An 18,026-nucleotide genomic window follows, 5' to 3' on the forward strand; every position below is an offset into this window, starting at 1 on the left:
AATGGCCGATGGGCCTATCAGACTACACAATGGATAGCCAGGCCCTGTGGCCCTATTTAGAGAGAATGGGAACAGACTTTAGGTCATGTCTGTGGTTTGCAGGCCTGCTTTGCTGACCTCTCCTCTGCCTGGGATGTTCTTCCAATGGATCGATTGATGTGCAGTCATATTCACTAGGAAATGTCATCTCCCTAGACACCACCAGCAAAGACCACCAGTCTGCTCCACACTGCAGAGAATACTGGGGGCCAGAGCTGGCACCTTCCTCCATGAGCTTCCTCTAGCTCGGTCTCTTGAGAGACCACTGAAGTCCAGGCAAGGCTCTAGACCCGGCCCTGTGGTCCTACCCTCCATGATGGCATGACCAGGATGCGCATAGCAGTGTACACTCTTCTACGCTCCTGTCCTCTGAGGTGCCCTTCCTGCTGGTTCTGGGTTCCCAGAAAACCACTAGAGACCTCTTTAGGTGCCCAGAGGCACTAGCCCATGCTGCTGGGCTCATGATCTTCCCTTTCTGGCACAGTCTAGTTCTCACCCAGGTGAAGGTTCCTCCCAGACTTCACAGCCACCCTGAGAGGATCTCTAGTGCCCAGGAACAAGCTGGTCAGCAAGCCAAGGCTCTCCAGGAGAACGTGGTACCAGGCTGCTTGAGGGACAGTGTTAACACTGGCCTGAAGGCAGGCTACCCCTGAATGGCCACACAGGGAACTCTCTTTAGGGACCGTTCTTCAGCTGCCTTGGCCCAACTGCTACCTCCATCGCCAGGCAAAGTCAATACTTTTCTTTCTTTCTTTTTATTTTTTGAGACAGGGTTTCTCTCTGTAACAGTCCTCGCTGTCCTAGAACTTTGTAGACCAGGCTGGCCTTGAACTCACAGAGATCCACCTGTCTCTGTCTCCCAAGTGCTGGGATTAAAGGTGTGCCACCACCACCCGGCGTCAAAGTTTTGGTCAATTTATAAGTCACTCTGTGGGCGGAATCATCCTCAAGCAGCATTCTGGACACTGGCCAGGTTCTGGGCATGGTTCTCGGTCTGGGACCTCGTCAGCACTACAGTAACTGTCACTGTGTCTGGCTTCTAAGACTTACAAGAATTAGTGTCGGTATTTGGAACTTTGTTTTCCAAAAAGACTTGGTCACCTCTGAATTTCCCCTACAAGCTCCAGAATAAAAGCCCTGCGGCACTCTGAAAGGAACCTCCAGCTTCCTTAGATAGAAATGGTTTCAGAAAAGCCACTCTGGTCTGTTTTCCTGCTCTGGACAGTAGGAATCTGCCTCCACTGCATCTGGCCAGGCGGTGTCCTCTCAACCCCAGTCAGTGGTGGGATGCATCCTGGGGCAAGTCAATGGCCGAGGGGTAGCAACCACAGAGCTGACCTAAACAGACTCCCCAACTAGGCACCAAAGCCTGAGGCAGAAGCGTAAAGATCCAGCCAGCAGACCACCAGAGATCTGAGTCCCGGCTGTGTGTTCTCCCTCAGTGCAGAGAACTGTGAGAAAGAAAAGCCAAGGTTGCAGAGGAACAGCCTTGTAGACGGGGCTGTCATACAAGTGGGGTGTAGCCTCTTCATGGGGATTCCTCGTGTGCTCTCCCCTCTTCTCAGGACTCAGGCTGTCCACCCCCTCCTCACAGCCTGCCTACTGAGCATGCCCCTTCCCTTGCATTCCCAAATCCCCGAGAGACAGAGCTCTGTGAAGAGCTGTGTGGGGAGACAGAGTCCCATGTCTTCTGAGCCAGGGCTAGGTCCAGGAAACCTTAAATACTCTCCACGTAGGGTTTCCCTAGGAAGAGCAGGGAGTCCTGTCCTCTGAAGAGGCATGAAGGCTCCTGGCAAGGACTCAGAACACTTCCCTCTCCCAGCCTCCAGGTTCCAGACCTGAACAGCCTGAGAACTTGGGGACTCTCAGCCACAACCAGTCTTGAGCCCTCCTGGACTCAACAGATCTTGGATAGGACTGTCTGCCTTATTCCTCCATCCCCTGTAGCAAGAAGGCTAGGGGTCCAGAAATGGGGGTTAAGGGGACTGGGGTTCTGCACAGGCAGGCTCCTTAGAGCCACCAGAGGGCGCTGTGGACTTGTCAGAGATAGACTGAGGTTGGAACCCTGGTGAGGCCCTGGAAGGCTAGCAGGCCTGTACGCTGGAGGTGAGCTTTGACCTCAATGGTAGAAGCAGTCCCCAGGTTAGAGGACAAGGCTTACAGGGACCCCCCACCACATGGGGTCATAGGGATGGAGGTGGGGGCAAGGGTTGGAAGACATAGATCAGGAGAGAAGGACTATTAGACACCCCAGCAGGTACTGGGAAGGGCCGTGACAGTCCAGCTTACTGATATTTCTCACCCAGCATTTCAGGTCTGGGAAAGGAGCTCCTGCTACCTCGTGCTTCTCTCATACGTAGAATATAAAGGAAAATTTCCTTTTCCTCCAGTCCCCGGAACAGGCCTCTTCTAGGATGTTTTTCAAAACAGAGTTTTTCCCGAGTGAGCCTTCAGAAGAACCCAGCACTCTTTGTTTCCCGAGACTGAGAATTGGGGCCACAGACCTGTCCCACCCTGTCCTTCTCTGTGGCTTGGCCTCTGCTGCCTGGCTCCATGGGGGAGACCTAAGAGGCCATGATGAGCCAGGATGCTCATGGCTTCCCACAGGGTCTCAGGGCCTGTGGTGAAAGGCAAGGGTACCTGTCAGTGCAGAACCGAGTCACATAAAGCTCCTGCAAAAATAATACTCATTTTTCCCCATTAGAGATATAATACATGTTCCTTAAAGACGAGCTTTAAGATAGACAAGATAAAAAAATTTAAAACTACCCATAACTCGACTGCTTGGAAAGGACCACTGTGGCCCCTTTTTTAAAGGCACATCGATCTCTGCGGCCAGGCAGAGGTGGACAGGGCCCACAGGCAGGGGTGACCATCTGCAGATATCCCTGAGACAAGCCACAGTCTGGGTGGCATCTGATGTGGGCCCCAGAAGCCACAGCTGACAGCCTCCATTCTGGTCCTCAGCAGCCATGCCATAAACAGCCATCTCTGGGGCACCATTCTTCTCCATCGCCCTGGCAAAGACTGGCCTGGAGAGAAAGGCTGTTTCCTCAAATACCCATGAGGAGTCCAGGCCTTGACGGAATCCACGTACCTCCACTCACCTGCACGCCAGAGGCCCATAGACCCAGGGCTCAAGCCTCTGCCTGGCATCCTGGATGGGAGGGCACGGGGCCCTTGGCCCTGTACTGAGACTAAGGCTTCAGGTCTCTCCTGACCTCTTTTCATCACCCTGGAGCAGGAGTCCAGGAGCTCTGGGAGGGGAAGCAGTGGTACCTTTCCAGCGGCACCACTATGACCTCCTATGACCATGCTGGGTGGAGCCCAGGGTGGCTCTGAGAGGACACCATGGCTGGGGATTGACTCCTGGTCGGTCTGTCTGTCTGTCTTAGGAAATCATGTGGACATGCTTATCTGTGGGGGACCAGTGGGCCGTGGATGGGATGTCCAAGAGCAAAGCAGCAGGATGTCCAGGGCTCCTCCCCTGGAAGCCGCCCCAAGAGCACCTCCTTATTGCGCATGCCCAGCTGCTCCCCACTCTGGCCACACCTCTGTGCTAAAGGCACGCAGCGGCCCTTGCTCCTGCCTCCGGCTCAGAGAGTTCCCATAGGCCTGCTGACTGACACCCCTCCTCAGGTGGCCTCTGAGGGGCCACAGAAATGACAGCGACTCACGGGACAAATGGGGGCCACAGAAAGGGGAGCACAGAGTGGAGCTCTGAACCCACCTGGCATCAGCCTCACTGTAGTACTCTCTGGCCACGATGTCTTCGAAGAGCTCCCCACCAGTGACCCTACGAAAAAGCACAGGGTTGTGGATCCTGGAGCTCCTCATCATCATCCCGATACCTCCATCACTGTCACCACCGCCATGATGCCCATGGTCGTCACTGCCATCAGGACCACCATCATCATCATCATCATCACTACCACCTCACCATCATCATCATCATCGACAGCGCTGTTCTCATATCATCTCTCATTACATCACCATCACCGCTACCATGACCACCATCATCATCTCCATCACCACCACCACCTCACCATCACCACTACCAATACCACCATCACCATCATCCCTTCTACCATCTCACCACGATCACTACCATCATCATCACCATACCTTATCGCCATCACGCCCGATCACCACCACCTCCATCCTCCATCGACAACTTATCAAGGGCACACTTGCCCACCCCTGATTTCATGTAATACTTCCATCCTCACAGCCATCCCCTGAGAAAACGGAGTTTCTCAGATCTAAGTGGTCTCCCCAGAGTAGGTAGCATGGGGCTTTGAGCCAGGGCTTTCTCGTGTCAGACCCGGAGCGGTGACTCTAATTCTAGAGCCGAGGAGATCTGGCTCCCCCACTTCAGTGCTCCCCTGTCCCAGGCCAGATCTGAGGCCTCACACAGTGGTGAGTGTCCAGAGGATATGGGGCCGGGATATGGCTTCCATGGTGGGCTGAAGTCTTGAGATACCTAGACTCCTGTCCCCACGAGACCACGGATGACAGAGGTGGTTTACTCTGCCCACACACCCTCCTGTCCTTTGTCTCTGTCTCCAGCCAGCAAATGCCCACCCCAAAGGAGAAAAGGCAGCATTGTGAGCATGTCGTTTGCCCGCATGAGCAACAGGAAAGTCAGATTCAGGAGCAACCCAGGGAAGGGGCTGCTGTCTCCATGCTAGGTGGTCAATCGTTTGAGTCTCAGGACAAAATAGTCTTGAACCAGGCTTTGCAAATTCAAGTCTGGGCGGAGGAAATGGCATAAGGCCAGTGGGTCTTGGTGCAGAGCTGTAGCTCAAAGGATACCCTTGGAGGGTCCAGATCTGTGCCAGGACTAGGCCTCCTGCGGTACCTCAAGTGTTCGGGAAGTTGCATTTTGGTGTGTGGGCACCAGGCCATCTCCTGGTCCGGAGTCTCAGGGCAGGGAACTGGGCCTCCACTGAGTTGGCTGCTGTGGGAAATTTGCGACCACGGCTGGGATCCCTGCCCTGTAGCTTCCATGCCCTGGCCTGGTGTGTACCAGTCATCTCCCGGAACCCACAGGGCTCCAGGTTGACAAGGCCTCAGGGCCTGCTGGGGCGCTACCAGACCACCTCAGAACCCGCAACCCTGAAGGCTCGGGAGGTACGGGAGAAGGATGCTTAGGCCTTCTGTCCAGACCCACCTCAGTCTCTCCCTGCAGCTGCCTGCCTGGCATGCCTTGGGAGGTCTGAGGGATAAATGTGTCATAGGCACACATGTACAGCCCCTCCCCCATTCTCTTTCCTTCTCGGCTCCTGCAACAGTTACAACCATCTGTTGGCCATCAGGGGCCCTGGACAGGACCACCCTCAGGCCATGAGACTGACATGTCATGACACAGATTCCGTCAGACTGTAGCGTTATCTAGCTGATAATTCTAGGCAGGGTCTTGTGGGACACATAGAGGTATCTGAGAAATATCCAAACTCCATGAAGGCCTAGCTTCCTCCCCAGAAGACCCTAGAGGGAGCAGACACTAAGGCCTGCATGTCCAACAGCCTGGACATCTGTTGTCTGAGGAGGAAGATGGGCCTAGGAAGGCACCTCCTGTTCCCATTCAGCCTGTTGCTCAAGGGCAGCCAGAGGGCATGTGGTAACCATGGTAACAGCACCAGATCCAGGCTCCCCTGGCTGCGCAGTCTGGAGGCCACCAGGGCAAGCCAAAGCCCCTGGGCCCCCACCCAGCCCAGGGTCCCGAAGCAGCCCTGATTCACGGACAGCTAAATATAGTGCCACTTCACAGGAGCTGACAGGAGTAAGGGAGATGAGATCATCGCTTCTAAATCCGGCAGGAAGTGAGAGGCGGAGTTGGCCCCGAACGCCTTCTCACTCAGCTACTGCACACACTCTCATGCAAACACACTCGCATGCACACATGCACGCGTGTGCGCGCGCACACACACACAAACACACACACACACACACACACACACACGCTTGCATCCCCAAACCACATCCAGGTTCACACTCAGAAAACAGACATCATGCATGGACCTTAGACAAACCACCTCTGTACCTACTGTCTCTCTCACAAGCTCAGGTACCATCACACACGTGTGTGTACGTACATCCTGTCACTCATAATTATGAAACATGTGCTCACGCCAGCCAGCTGTACCCCAGCCTGGCGTGACAGGGCTTGGAGCCTCCAGGCCTCAGAAGGGAGGAAGGAGAATGGGTACTGACTGCCCCCTATGGTCCCCCCTCCACTGCCCACACCTACCAACTTTCTGCATGGAGGACCACAACAGCACGTCACACTCAGACTTGTGGGTAAAAAACCTGTGCATAGCCAAGTCAGAGGGGGGTAGGCGGGGTATGTCTGGGAACGAGGAAAGCCCCTGCCAAGGTGCACTCGAGGGGTGTCCTGGTGTGGGGACAGAACTGTTCCTGAGGCCGAGGAGGCCGAGGGCCCCAGACTGGGAGTGAAGGAGGGTGCGGGTCCTCAGCTCTGGCACTTACAGATCGAAGACCAGGTAGTGGAAGCCTTCTTCAGAGATGCTGTCATGGAGACGTACTGCAGGAACAGAGAAGTCATGAGGAGCTGGACGTAGCCCAGGATAGTCCCTAGTGCCCACCCCCACCCTGTCTGGACCCACGCCGGCAGCAGTGGTGTAAAGCCCTGTGACCCACGGGGTCTCCCCCAAGACAAGGAGGCTGGTTGGGACTTGGGGAGCTACGAGCTGGCTTCGGGGGCTGCAGGCTGAGCCTGAGGGAGCACCACAGAGCTCTAGGCAGCACCTTGCCCTTCCCCTGGCCCCTCTCTGCTCTTCTATTTCCAACCCAACCAGATGGAAACACAAGAAAGGCTCGCTGCTGAGCCCCTGACAGGAGCCCCGCCATCTTAGGAGGGAATTCTGCAGGAAACAAACCCATTATTCATTCCGGACCCCAAGACTGCCCTCAGCAGGGCAGGGACTAGGCTCGGAAGAAGGCTTCAGACCTTGACTTCGGATTTCTTTTGGCCAGTAGGGTCTCACAGTCTCCCTCCCTCTGGCCTCATTTCCACACCACTTGTGAACTTATATTCGGGTTCTCTCCCAGTCCCTGCCTGGGCTGGCAGGGGTTGATGGGCTGTGAGGAAGGAGCGAGGGAGCTGTGGTGAGGCCTCGGGCTTGCAGCTGCACCCTGCACCCCGCAGGAAGGATTTTCTAGGACTGAGTCACTCTGGGCCCTGCTCTCCCACGTGCGGGTTCTGCCCTTTGCTAGAACAGCGCTCTGTGCCAGGGATGCTCTGAGCACCTTGCATGTGTCGGCTCAGTGAGCTTACCCACCACCCCTCCAGGCTGCAGGAAAGGGAGCTGGGGCGGAGGCTGACTAATCAGCTGAAGGTACACAACCCACGAAAGGTGAAGCGGGGCTGTGGGATCAAGGGTCTGGTTCCAGGGAGCGCACAGCGCCAGCCTCGGTCCCCGGGCTCTTGGGATCTCTAAGTTCTTGCCGTCTTCTCCCACCCAAGACTGGGCCACGAGGCTGGAGGGTGAAGAGCAGCCACCTTCTCCCTGGTCCCACAGGGCTCCAGGACCTCAGGCAAAAACGGCCCACACAATTCCTGCTCCTGGCACCCTCCCCCACTGTCCTAGTTTCTAGCTGGCTGCCAGCACCTTCCTTCTTGGCACCGGGTCTCACAGGCACCATCCTGATAGTATCCTTATGCCTAGGAGCTCTGATAGTGCCCTTCTCCCCAGTTCAGTTCCAGCACCTTAGCCCCATGGGGCGCTTCACCTCATGTCTACCTTTGAGAGCACACCAGGCCCCAGGCCCTCCACAGAGCCAGGAAACAGGGACATTCTCTGTGACCAACAAACTAACTCTAAATTGGGAGGGGACCCCCCCCCCCCCGTCACCTCAACCTCAGTCTGCAGCTCTGTCAAGTGGGAGGAAGCAACACCTGCTTGTAGGTTGCTGTGAATTATGTAATCACATGAAGCAGTGAGTGTTCCCTGTATCTGTTATCACCACTGTCCTGTGCTCACACGAAGCAGTGAGTGCTCACACGAAGCAGCGAGTGCTCCTGTATGTCATTATCATCACTGTCCTACGGGTATGAGAAACACCAGATGACTGAGTCTGAGTGGGCGGCCACTTAGGGACCTGGGCTGCTTTCTGACGCCCATGGCAGTGGCCTGGCAGCAGCTACAATAGACATGGGCCCTTCCATTTCTTCCTCCACCTCCTGGACCTAAGCTCAGCAGCATGGCTTCTCCCCCAGCCCTACCCAAACCATCCTCTGGGACCCACATCCTTGTCAGCCCCTCACCGAGGATGGCTATGTTCTCCTTGGTCCCCTAGGCCCTCTATTTCTAACTGGACCCCCACTCTGTCCAGGCTGACCTACGTCTCCCTCAGTCAAGACCAGTCCCTGGTGCCTGCTGAGAGCCTGCTTCCGGGACCTGCCAACAAAAGCTCTGAGGCTGAGGCAAAGCACAGTTGTCTGTCTCCTTCCTAGTGGGGGCCATCAGGTGGCCGGTCTGAGATGCCCCAGCTGCCTCCACTCGGGGGTGCACCACTCTGAGCAGAGAAGGCTACAGGAGAGCTTTCTTCCATCTGTCCCTGAGGACGCTGTTCTAGAGAAGGCCCAGCTGGGTCCCTCCGGGTGTGGAGGTTTGAATAGGAAGGGCCCCCATAGGTCCATAGGGAGAGGCACTATTAGGAGGTGTGGTCTCATTGGAGTAGGCGTGGCTTTGTTGGAGGAAGTGTGTCCCTAGGGCTTTGAGGTCTCAGAAACTCAATCCAGCTCTCTGCCTGCTGCCTGTGGATTCAGATACAGCACTCTCGCTCCAGCACCATGTCTGCCTACATGCTGCCATGCTTCCTGCCTTGATGATAATGAACTGTAAGCCAGCCCCAGTTAAATGTGTGCCTTTGTAAGAGTTGCCGTGGTCATGGTGTCTCTTCACAGCAATAGAGACCCTAACTCAGATAGTTAGTTGCTTCATTGCCCCCAGGCTCCCCAGGAAAGGCCTGTTGGTGGGGTCTGCCTGTCCTCAGTCACCTGCTTAGAGACTGAAGAGCCTTGGCCAGGCAGATCCCATCTCCTTTCTAGGACACGGATTCCTCCTGCAGAAGGAACCACAGGGCTCTGTGTATGTGGAATTAAGGGAGAAGGTACGTGGACCCCATTTTTAAGAATGGTGTTTACTTTAATGGTTTTGAAGAAACCCTAACCAGCACATCAGATCTGTGAAAATTCACAGAAAAGGCTAAGGAAGAAGAGAACTGTGGCAAAACCTATGTAAGAACAGAAAGTAAACCCACTCCGCTGGCTGGTAAACAGAGGTGGTGACAGGTAAGTCCACCGCAGCCTCTTGCCAGGCCAGGCATGAGGGTCTGGGTCAGGTGGCCAGTGGCAGATCTCACCCAGAGCTAACACACCCACCTCAGTCTCCCAGGGCATGTCCCCTTGCCTGGTCTGCTGTGGCCTTCCTGCTGCTGGGGACTCCCCTCCCTTCTGCTGAGTAGAGAGAGCTCAAGGACCCAGACACCCCAGTCCAGCTGGAGTTGTGGCTTCTGAGGGCAAAGCAGCTCCAGGCACCCAAACATTGGAGGACTTGGGGGCCCTTCTGCTCATGATCCCCTGACCCACAGCGGCACTGGCTTCCACCTGCCCGTCAAGCATGTGATGTCTGTATCGGGCTAGCTATCCGAAGTCCTGGCCGCAGCTCCTGTAACCTGTGTGGCTTCTCCCTGGGCTCCTCATCCTCAGTGGGCTCCATCCTTTGGGTGCCCCTTTGCCTAGCTCCTCAGTCGAGAAAATCGATAGAAAGACCTTTCTGACTCTAAGGCGGGCTCAGAAGAGAGTGAGCTGGTATGCAGAGGGCAAGCCCTCATCCAGGAAAGGGGGCTCCGGACTCCGGACAGGAGCTGCGCCCAGTCATAGGTGCTGCCGAGGCTCCCCCTGGTCTCTGTCACTGTGCGGCGGGGGGGGGGGGGTGTCTTTAGGACCTGCTCCTTCCCAGGCAGAACCATCTTCCACCCCCGAGAACTAAGGACAACACCCTCAGCGGCACTGGCTCCCACCTGCAGGTCCAGCACGTGATGTCAACAGTGGCCATAGCTGTCAGAAGCCCTGGCTGCAGCTCTTCCAAGTGACCCGAGGTAACCTAGGACTGCCTCTCCTGGCACAAGGCAGGCATTTATAAACATGTGCTGAATAATGAACTCCGGGGCCTCCCTGGGGATGGCGCTGAGCTCAGGGACAGATCCAGGTGAGGCCTGACCATCTGCGCTCAAGGATAAGTGCCACACAGATGCCAACTTCCCTGTCACAAGCCCCTTCGCCTGGGGACCCTGTCTTGGATGGCTAGGGTCCAAGACCACATGGGTTCCTCTGTTCATTCCGCCTTCTTCCAGACACCCCAGAGGAACCCCTTCTCCATTCCAGGACCCCCCTACGAAGGTCTATGGATGTATCCCTGTTGGCTCTGATTTGTGGCTCTCTTCCAAGCTTCTGAGGGCCTCTTTGCTGACACCAGCACACCTAGAGTCCAAAGACTGGGGTGACAGCCCGAATGAGTTGGGCTGCTTCCTAGGAGGGGGATCCAGGCAAAGCTTCTTCCTGTTGCAAGCGACCCAATCAGGCCTCCTGTCTCCCTGTTCACAGCACTGCAAAGGTCAGGCCACACCCAGGGCTGCTGCACCTTCCCAGGTCTCCCTTTGACTCTGAAGGAGACTGGAGCACTCTAGAGCAAGCACTTGGCCAAGCCCTGTGGCAGGGGGCTGGCAGCTAGGGGTCGATGGATTCACTTTACGGCTGGTACTGGGGTGAGGCCATGAACCTCACTTACAATGAGACAGTTAAGCAGGTAGGAACCGGACCTACAACCTTGGGTATTCACCATGGTGGCTGCAAAAATACATCCCAAGCCCCATGGTGCATTCCCTCTGCTTGCCCCGCCCGTGGGCTTCAAATAGAGTATGCAGGAGTGACGCCATGTAAAGCAGATCACAAGAAGGCACATGGTTCCTCAAAGGGTTAAACGGGGTTCACGCGCGAGCAACACTGCTCTCAGGTGTATACTCGGGACTGAAAGCAGGGGCGCACACACCAGTGTACCCCATGAGAACAGAACCATTCACAGTGGCCAAGAGGCAGAAGCAGTCCCAAGTGTCCGTCCAGAGACAGATGAACAGACAAAATGTGGAACTGCCATGTAATACTATTCAGACTTCAAAAGGAAGAAATGTTAGCTGGGCAGCAATGGCACACACCTTTAATTCCAGCACTCAGGAGGCAGAGGCAGGTGGATCTCTGTGAGTTCGAGGCCAGCCTGGGCTACAGGGTGAGGACAGTGGGGGCTACACAGAGAAACCCTGTCTCGAAGATGAAGGAGGAGGAGGAGGAGGAGAAGGGGGAGAGGAGGGGAGAAAGAAGACATTCTGACAAAGATGACCCCGGAGAACATCACCCAGCGAAATAAGCCAGTCATGGAAGGACAGGCCATGCATGGCCCAGCTCCATTTCCATGAGGCTTTGAGGGTGGTCAGTCACAGACCCAGAAGCAAAGTGTCGGTCCGGGGACAGGAAGAGGGGGATGGGGAGTTCTTTAATGAGGGTAAAGCTGATGGGAAGGAGGAGAAAGGTTTGGCTATGGGCAGTGAAGACAGGTCCACGCACTGTGGATGTAGTTAATGCCACGGGGCTGTGCAGCTACACGGGAATCCTGTCATGCGTTTATCACAACCTTTAAAGGCGACGCCCCCTCATTCTGTGTCTCTGTTACTCTCTACTGTCTCACACTTGTCTCTGTCTCTGTTTTGTCTCTGTAGACTGTGTTTAGAAGTGTCCCCCAAAGGCCCACATAGTGAAGGCTTGATTCCAGAGATGGATCCTTTAAGGGGTGGGGCCTAGTGAAAGGAAGTTAGATTAGTGGGGATGTGTTCCTGAAGGCGATCTTGAGACCCCCCATCCTCTCTACCCATTGTTCCCCCCATGCCACGTGTCTGGTGAACAGATCCCCCACATTTGCTTCTGCGACAGGCCCAAAGCAACCAGGCCAAGCAATCGTGGACTGTTACTGTGTGTGTGTGTGTGTGTGTGTGTGTGTGTGTGTACTACGTGCATGAGTGTATTCATGGTCACACATGTGGGGCCACATGTATGTGTGTGGATACATGTGGAGGCCAGAGGCTGATGCTGAGTGTCTTCCTCAATTACCCTCTGCCTTAATATGAGGCAGGGTCTCTCACTTGAACCCAGAACTCACTGGTCCAGCCAGCCAGCTTGCCCTGGGTGTCCTCTGTTGCCACCTCCTGAGCACTGGGATGGCAGGCCGGTCACCATGCCTGCTTGGCATGCTCATGGGCGCTGGGGAGCTGAGCCTCAGGCTTCTGCGACAGATAAGCGTTACCCACTGGGCCACCCGTCCAGTCCCTGGACTGACATCTCTGCAACGATGACCTAAGACACGTTTCTCTTTACAGGCTGATTCCGTCACAGCAATGGAAGCTGACTAACACTCTCTCTCTCTCTTGTCATCCCTGGTCTTGGAGGAACCTGTTGCCATGTCACAGCGATGCTTGCATGACTCTGGGGAGAGAGATACTTATGGAGAGGAACTGAGGAAGTCAAAGGAGCCATCTTGGAAACCAACTCTGAGGCTCCAGTCAAGGCCTGGGCAGACGCAGCCCTGGCTGGATTCACCACACACATGTGCCCTGGGCATCACCAGTATGCAGGGCCTGCCGGTGGAGAGGGGCCTGATCAGCTCAAGACAGCTCTGCTCCTGCTGCTGACTTGAAACTTTTTTTTTTAAATGACTTATTTTATTTTATGAGTGTTGTGCCTGCCTGTGTCTACGCATGCCAGTTTTACCTGGTACTCACAGAGGCCAGAAAAGGGTGTTGGACTCCCTGGAATTGGAATTATAGGTGGTTGTGCATTGCCACATGGTTCTGGCAGTCCAGCTCGGGTCCTCTGCAAGGGCCATCTCTCCAGCCCTGCTGTGAAATTCTTAACCACTTTTGAACCAAGGACACGTTGTAGTGGGTCCCACCAGCTCCGTGGAGGCCTGCCAGCAGCTCGGCTGCTCTTGGGAGCAGAGGCTGGGACAACCCAGCCTGGTCGGCCAAGACTTTGGGGTTATTTGTTCTACAGCACAGATGGATGCCATACTTGTGAAACCACTGGATGGAAGAAACCCTTTCACCAATAAGAAGTCTGCTCGGAGCGCGTGGGCGGGCCTTAGTTCTGGCCTCTGGAAAGGAGGGGCTTTGCAGAGGACGCTGCTTCCCTTAAGGGGAACTTGGTTTTGTACTGCTGCCCAAGTCTGCTCAGCTCATGCCACCAGGTCCATGGGAGAGTAGCAGGAGCCATTTCCAGTGTCAGAGGGGAGACAGAGCTCTCTCTCTTCCTCAGCCCGTCACACACTGCTTCCCCACTTCCCCCAACCCAGAGCCACCTCCCTACCTGTCCCTCAGCACTTGCTCCTGGTCTCGGGGTGGCCTGTGGACAGCTTTCTGTTTAGAAGTGGGGCTGAGGTGAGAAGACTAAGAGAAGGCTGGGGGAAGCCCTAGGAGTCCCCTCACCTCCCCAGAGAGCCCCTGGATCTTCAGAGAGGGTTCCACAGGAGCCCCACAGCCTCAGCTCTGTGTCCTGGAATGCTCCGGTTTGGGGTCCTAACCTGACTGAAATGAAACTGCTGTAAGGACTTCTAGGGGCCTCTTCTCCCCAGTCTACACAGGAAGCCGGAGCCAAGCCACTGTTTGGAACCCACCCAGAACCACACCAGGCTTCTGGCCAGGCCAGGGAGATGTCTTATTGAAGAACTAAACAAAACAGCAACCTAAAGCACACCTAGGCCCCCACTCGCCCAAATAAGGCCGTTCACGCAAACAGGCAGAATGAGCTATAGCTCTGGGCTGCTGCACAGTTAGGGGCAGTGAAGCAAGAGCGTGGAGGTACTGGTGGAGTTGGGCCATCTTCCATGATCCCCAAGAAGAGACACAGTACCCAGTGGCGAGGTAACAGGCTCGTGGCACTGCTCTGCAGACACCCAGTGGTCCCGTGAACATTGCTGAGATCCAGGTTCCTGGGCCTACTGAGACCTCTGAGTCAGCCCTTCAGGGCAGGCTCAGGCACCTGCAAGCCAGGAGGGTAACTCTATGCTGGGTGTGGTGGTGGTGGTGGTGCATGCCTTTAATCTCAGTACCTGGGAGGCAGAGGCAGGTAGACTTCTATGGGTTCAAGGACAGCCTGGTCTACATAGCAAATTCAGGGCCAGCCAAGGCTACATAGTGAGACATTGTCTTGTAAAACCAAAGAAAAAAGAGGGTGAGGTTCTGGAGCTAAACGACTAGGATCTATCAGCAGGTGGCTGAGACCCAGAGGAGTCTCAGAATGAAGGCGATGTCTCTCCCCAGCCAGCCCTCAGTGTGGGCCAGTGGCCAGCAGAGGACCTCCAGCCCCTAGAGCGGGACAGCAGCAGGGACGCCCACACCCCCAAAGCAGATTAACCTGCCTTCCCTCTCTGTCAGCCCCTGGGCTGGAAAGAGATGTAGAAGCCAGGTTCCCAATCTGGTCATTCCTCCAAGTCCCTGGGGACCCCTTGAAAATGGGTTCCTGGGCTGTGTCCTGGCAAACCTGAATCTTTGGAGGGAAGAGCCCAGCAATCCCCTGATAAATCCCAGGGCCTCTGAGGTCCCTCAGCCTTGCATCTGGAGATGTGGGCAGCCACACCCAAGGTGTCTCGAGCTGCTCCCCAGCATGGGTAAGATCTGAGCTCCCAAACTCCCCCTCAGCTCCAGAGAGCCCAGAGTTGGGAAGAACAGGCACTCCTGTGGACATGCATGGCACGGGCCTTGCTACAGCCACAGAAGGACTAAGTGGCCCAGGGAGAGCCGAGATGACTTTCCAGGTCAGTATAACCTTGGTCCCTGCAGGTCCCTGAATGTCTGTCTGGGCTTTAGGAAGGGGACTGAGAGGCTGAGCACCTGTGCTTTCTGGAGGACCAAGACTTGGCAGGGGAACCAGAATCCTGTGAGTGTTCTGTCTCGGCGCCCATCTGTGTGGGGTGCGGTCAAATGCGGCTGAGAGACTTTTGTCAAATACCCACTTCCTCCTGGCAGGGCCACTCACCCCATGGGTGAGGCTTGGACAGGTCACTGGCCCCGGGTTCTGGGTTCTAAATATCTCCGTGGGCATTCTCCAAACCACCCACTCTGCCCCACTCTGGGTTCTCACCAATGTTGGAATGCTTCAGCAGGCGACAGATCCGAGCCTCTCTCTCCAGCTTCTGGTGATCTGGCAACAGAAAAGGACAAGGGGTCACCTCGGGTCTCAGCAGTTGGATCCTCATGGCTGCCACCTCAGGATAGGTCCCCAAGTGTGTGCGGCAGCCACCAAACAAGAAGCTACCCAGGGGATTTGATGAAGGAGTCCACCCATTGCCTGGCATCGGGGGCACCCATCTGGCTGGCTGAAAGGGAGAGGAAGGGTGTGGGTACCTAGGGCCATAAAGAACTGGTACCTGGGACAGAGACAAACAAAGGAGGCGGTGAGGAGTGTAACCCTGGGCTGAGTGCTCCCAACAACGCAAAGAATAGACCGTTAGTGGCACACGGACTTAACCCTTCACTTACTGTTCTAATTCCACTTCGAGCTAGTTGTGGGGTCTGTAGAACAACGTGGCTGCCAGGTGGCACCAAGCATGTGTCCCCAGAGGTCAGAGGCCACCGCTTCTCCTTGCCTCACCAGGCACAGATCTGGCTCTGAGACAAGCGGCCCCCAGACATCTGCACCCTCGGTTCTCAGAAGGGCTGATAGGTAGCTCGCTTGCCGAATACTCATCTCCCCCTGGCTGGGCCAGCATTCCTGACTGTTCCCCCATCAGTTCATCCCTAAGGCCCCCAAAGATGGAGCAACTTACTAGCCAGAGTTTTACATTCCAAACAAAGGTGCCAGGAAGCTTTTAAAAGCTGATCGGGGGAGGGGCTGGAGTGATGGCTCAGTGGTTAAGAGCACTGGCTGCTCTTCCAGAGGACCTGGGTTCGATTCCCAGCATCCACATGGTGGCTCACAAGTCTATAACTCTAGTAACAGGAGACCCCACACCCTCTTCTGTCGTCTGAGGGCACCACAAATGCACGTACCCAGAAATATATGCAAGTAAAACACACGCATAAGGTAAAAATAAAATGAAATCTTAAAAAAAAAAAAGCTGATCTAGATAGCAATAGCAAGACCCCAAAAGGCCCCCTGTGCAGAAGGGAGGGCTACACCTGGCCACAGCCACAGCCACAGCCACAGCCACAGCCACGGCCACGGCCACAGAGTGGAATGCCGGGCAGGAAGGAAAAGCTTGAAGCTGTACTCCAGCTCACGTACAGCCTATCCTGCCAACTAGTGATGCTGCTGCTGCTGCTGCTGCTGCGCACGAATGCGTGTGTGTGTGTGTGTGTGTGTGTGTGTGTGTGTGTGTGTGTGTGTGTGAGAGAGAGAGAGAGAGAGAGAGAGAGAGAGAGAGAGAGAGAGAGAGAGGGAGTGGGTGGAGGAAGGCAGGCTTTTCAGCACTAGTACTAAGGACAGCGGCTGCCTCCCTGCCAAGACTGGGAGGGGGTGGACCAGGGAGGGGGCGGAGCCAGTATTTCAAACCCCTACCTCTTGCTGAGTGCTGAGCCCCTCCCAGAACGGCAAGGCCATAATGAATGTGCCAATCCAAACCTCAGAGGGGTGCCTTCCTGACTATGGGAACTCCCTAGGACCAACAGAAAAGGAAGCATGCAGGCCCCCATTGTTTTTTTTTTATTTTTTTTAAAGGCTGTTTAGGAGGTGTGCAAGCTAGTGTTCGGGTCTCCCATCCCCAGTGCTGGGGAAAGCTGTTTACCTGCAGGAAGTAGGCCTGGCTGAGTCTTCTCTGTGGTCGGTACATGCCTGAGGTGGGTGCCCTGTGGTCTAGGGTATGGACCACCGTGGAAACACACTTGCACCTTTATTCAGGGCAGCTACAACAGGCATGCCCTTGGAGCACACCCGGGGGGCTTTCCTTCCTCCCCAGACTCAAGCCTCACCCCACTGTCACCTGAAGCCCTGGCCTCCCCACTCCTTCATCCACCCCAGCAAGCACTGGGCCCCTCTTACAAAATGTACTCAAGCCAGGCGGCGGCGGCGGCGGCGGCGGCGGCGGCGGCGGCGGCGGCGGCGGCGGCGCACGCCTTTAAACCCAGCACTCGGGAGGCAGAGCCAGGTGGATCTCTGTGAGTTCAAGGCCAGCCTGGTGTACATAGTGAGATCTAGGACAGGCACCAAAACTACACAGAGAAACCCTGTCTCAAAAAACCAGCCTCCCCCCCCCAAAAAAAAAACAAAAACAAAAACGAAAAAACAAAATGTACTCAAGTCCCCTGTAGAGTGCCAAGTGAAGAGGAGGGGTGGGTGGGGTGACGAGGAGCGGCCCATCTCTGTCTCTCCAATGGGAAGCCCAGAGATGGAGCTCCTGAGTCTCATCCCCTGTTAAGAGCTCAAACATGAGATGAGAATTTGCACCCCCAACAAGAAAAGGGCACACAGGGCTGTGTACAGCTGGCACATTTACTTTAGCAGAGGCACATGCGTGCACTCACACACACACATGCACTACACACCTGCTAAGGGACTGGTTAGGGAAACTCAGGCGAAAGATGCGCTATTTATTCCTCCTGCCAGAGGAGCACCCCTCGGGTAGAATACAGCATTCATCCACACTCCCATAAAAGTACTTATCAGAAAATAACAAAACAAAAAATACCCAACACAATTTTACTCAAATTTTTTACTAAAGCGGAGCCTGCAATTATCCACCCGCCTGCCTGAATGCTAATGATAGTGCAATGTCCCGAGATGCCACCCTCGGGAATGCCGAGGCCTGGAAGCTTTTCTAGGTGATTCTGCCATGATCTCAGTGTGCGGGCCTGACTTGCTAGGTTGTCTACTCTATGAGACACAAACCTCAGGTGTCCCCGAGCTCAGCAGCATGTGTGGG

The 18,026-nt window shown here is 55.4% G+C and overlaps 1 protein-coding gene across 12 annotated transcripts in view; it reads right to left on the bottom strand.

Annotated features, from left to right (window-relative positions):
• The window catches only part of Camk2b (calcium/calmodulin dependent protein kinase II beta), a 91,233-nt gene that overhangs the window by 24,886 nt on the left and 48,321 nt on the right, over positions 1–18,026 (bottom strand). For all 12 annotated transcript variants that reach the window (XM_076545872.1, XM_076545874.1, XM_076545873.1 and 9 more), the window contains exons 3-5: positions 15,251–15,310; positions 6,532–6,586; positions 3,770–3,835 (exon numbers count right to left, since the gene is read on the bottom strand). In XM_076545872.1, the coding sequence (XP_076401987.1) occupies positions 3,770–3,835; positions 6,532–6,586; positions 15,251–15,310 (181 nt within the window). The remainder of the gene's footprint in view (positions 1–3,769; positions 3,836–6,531; positions 6,587–15,250; positions 15,311–18,026) is intronic.

The sequence above is a fragment of the Peromyscus maniculatus genome, chromosome 10 (assembly GCF_049852395.1).
Source record: "Peromyscus maniculatus bairdii isolate BWxNUB_F1_BW_parent chromosome 10, HU_Pman_BW_mat_3.1, whole genome shotgun sequence".
NCBI lineage: Eukaryota > Metazoa > Chordata > Mammalia > Rodentia > Cricetidae > Peromyscus > Peromyscus maniculatus.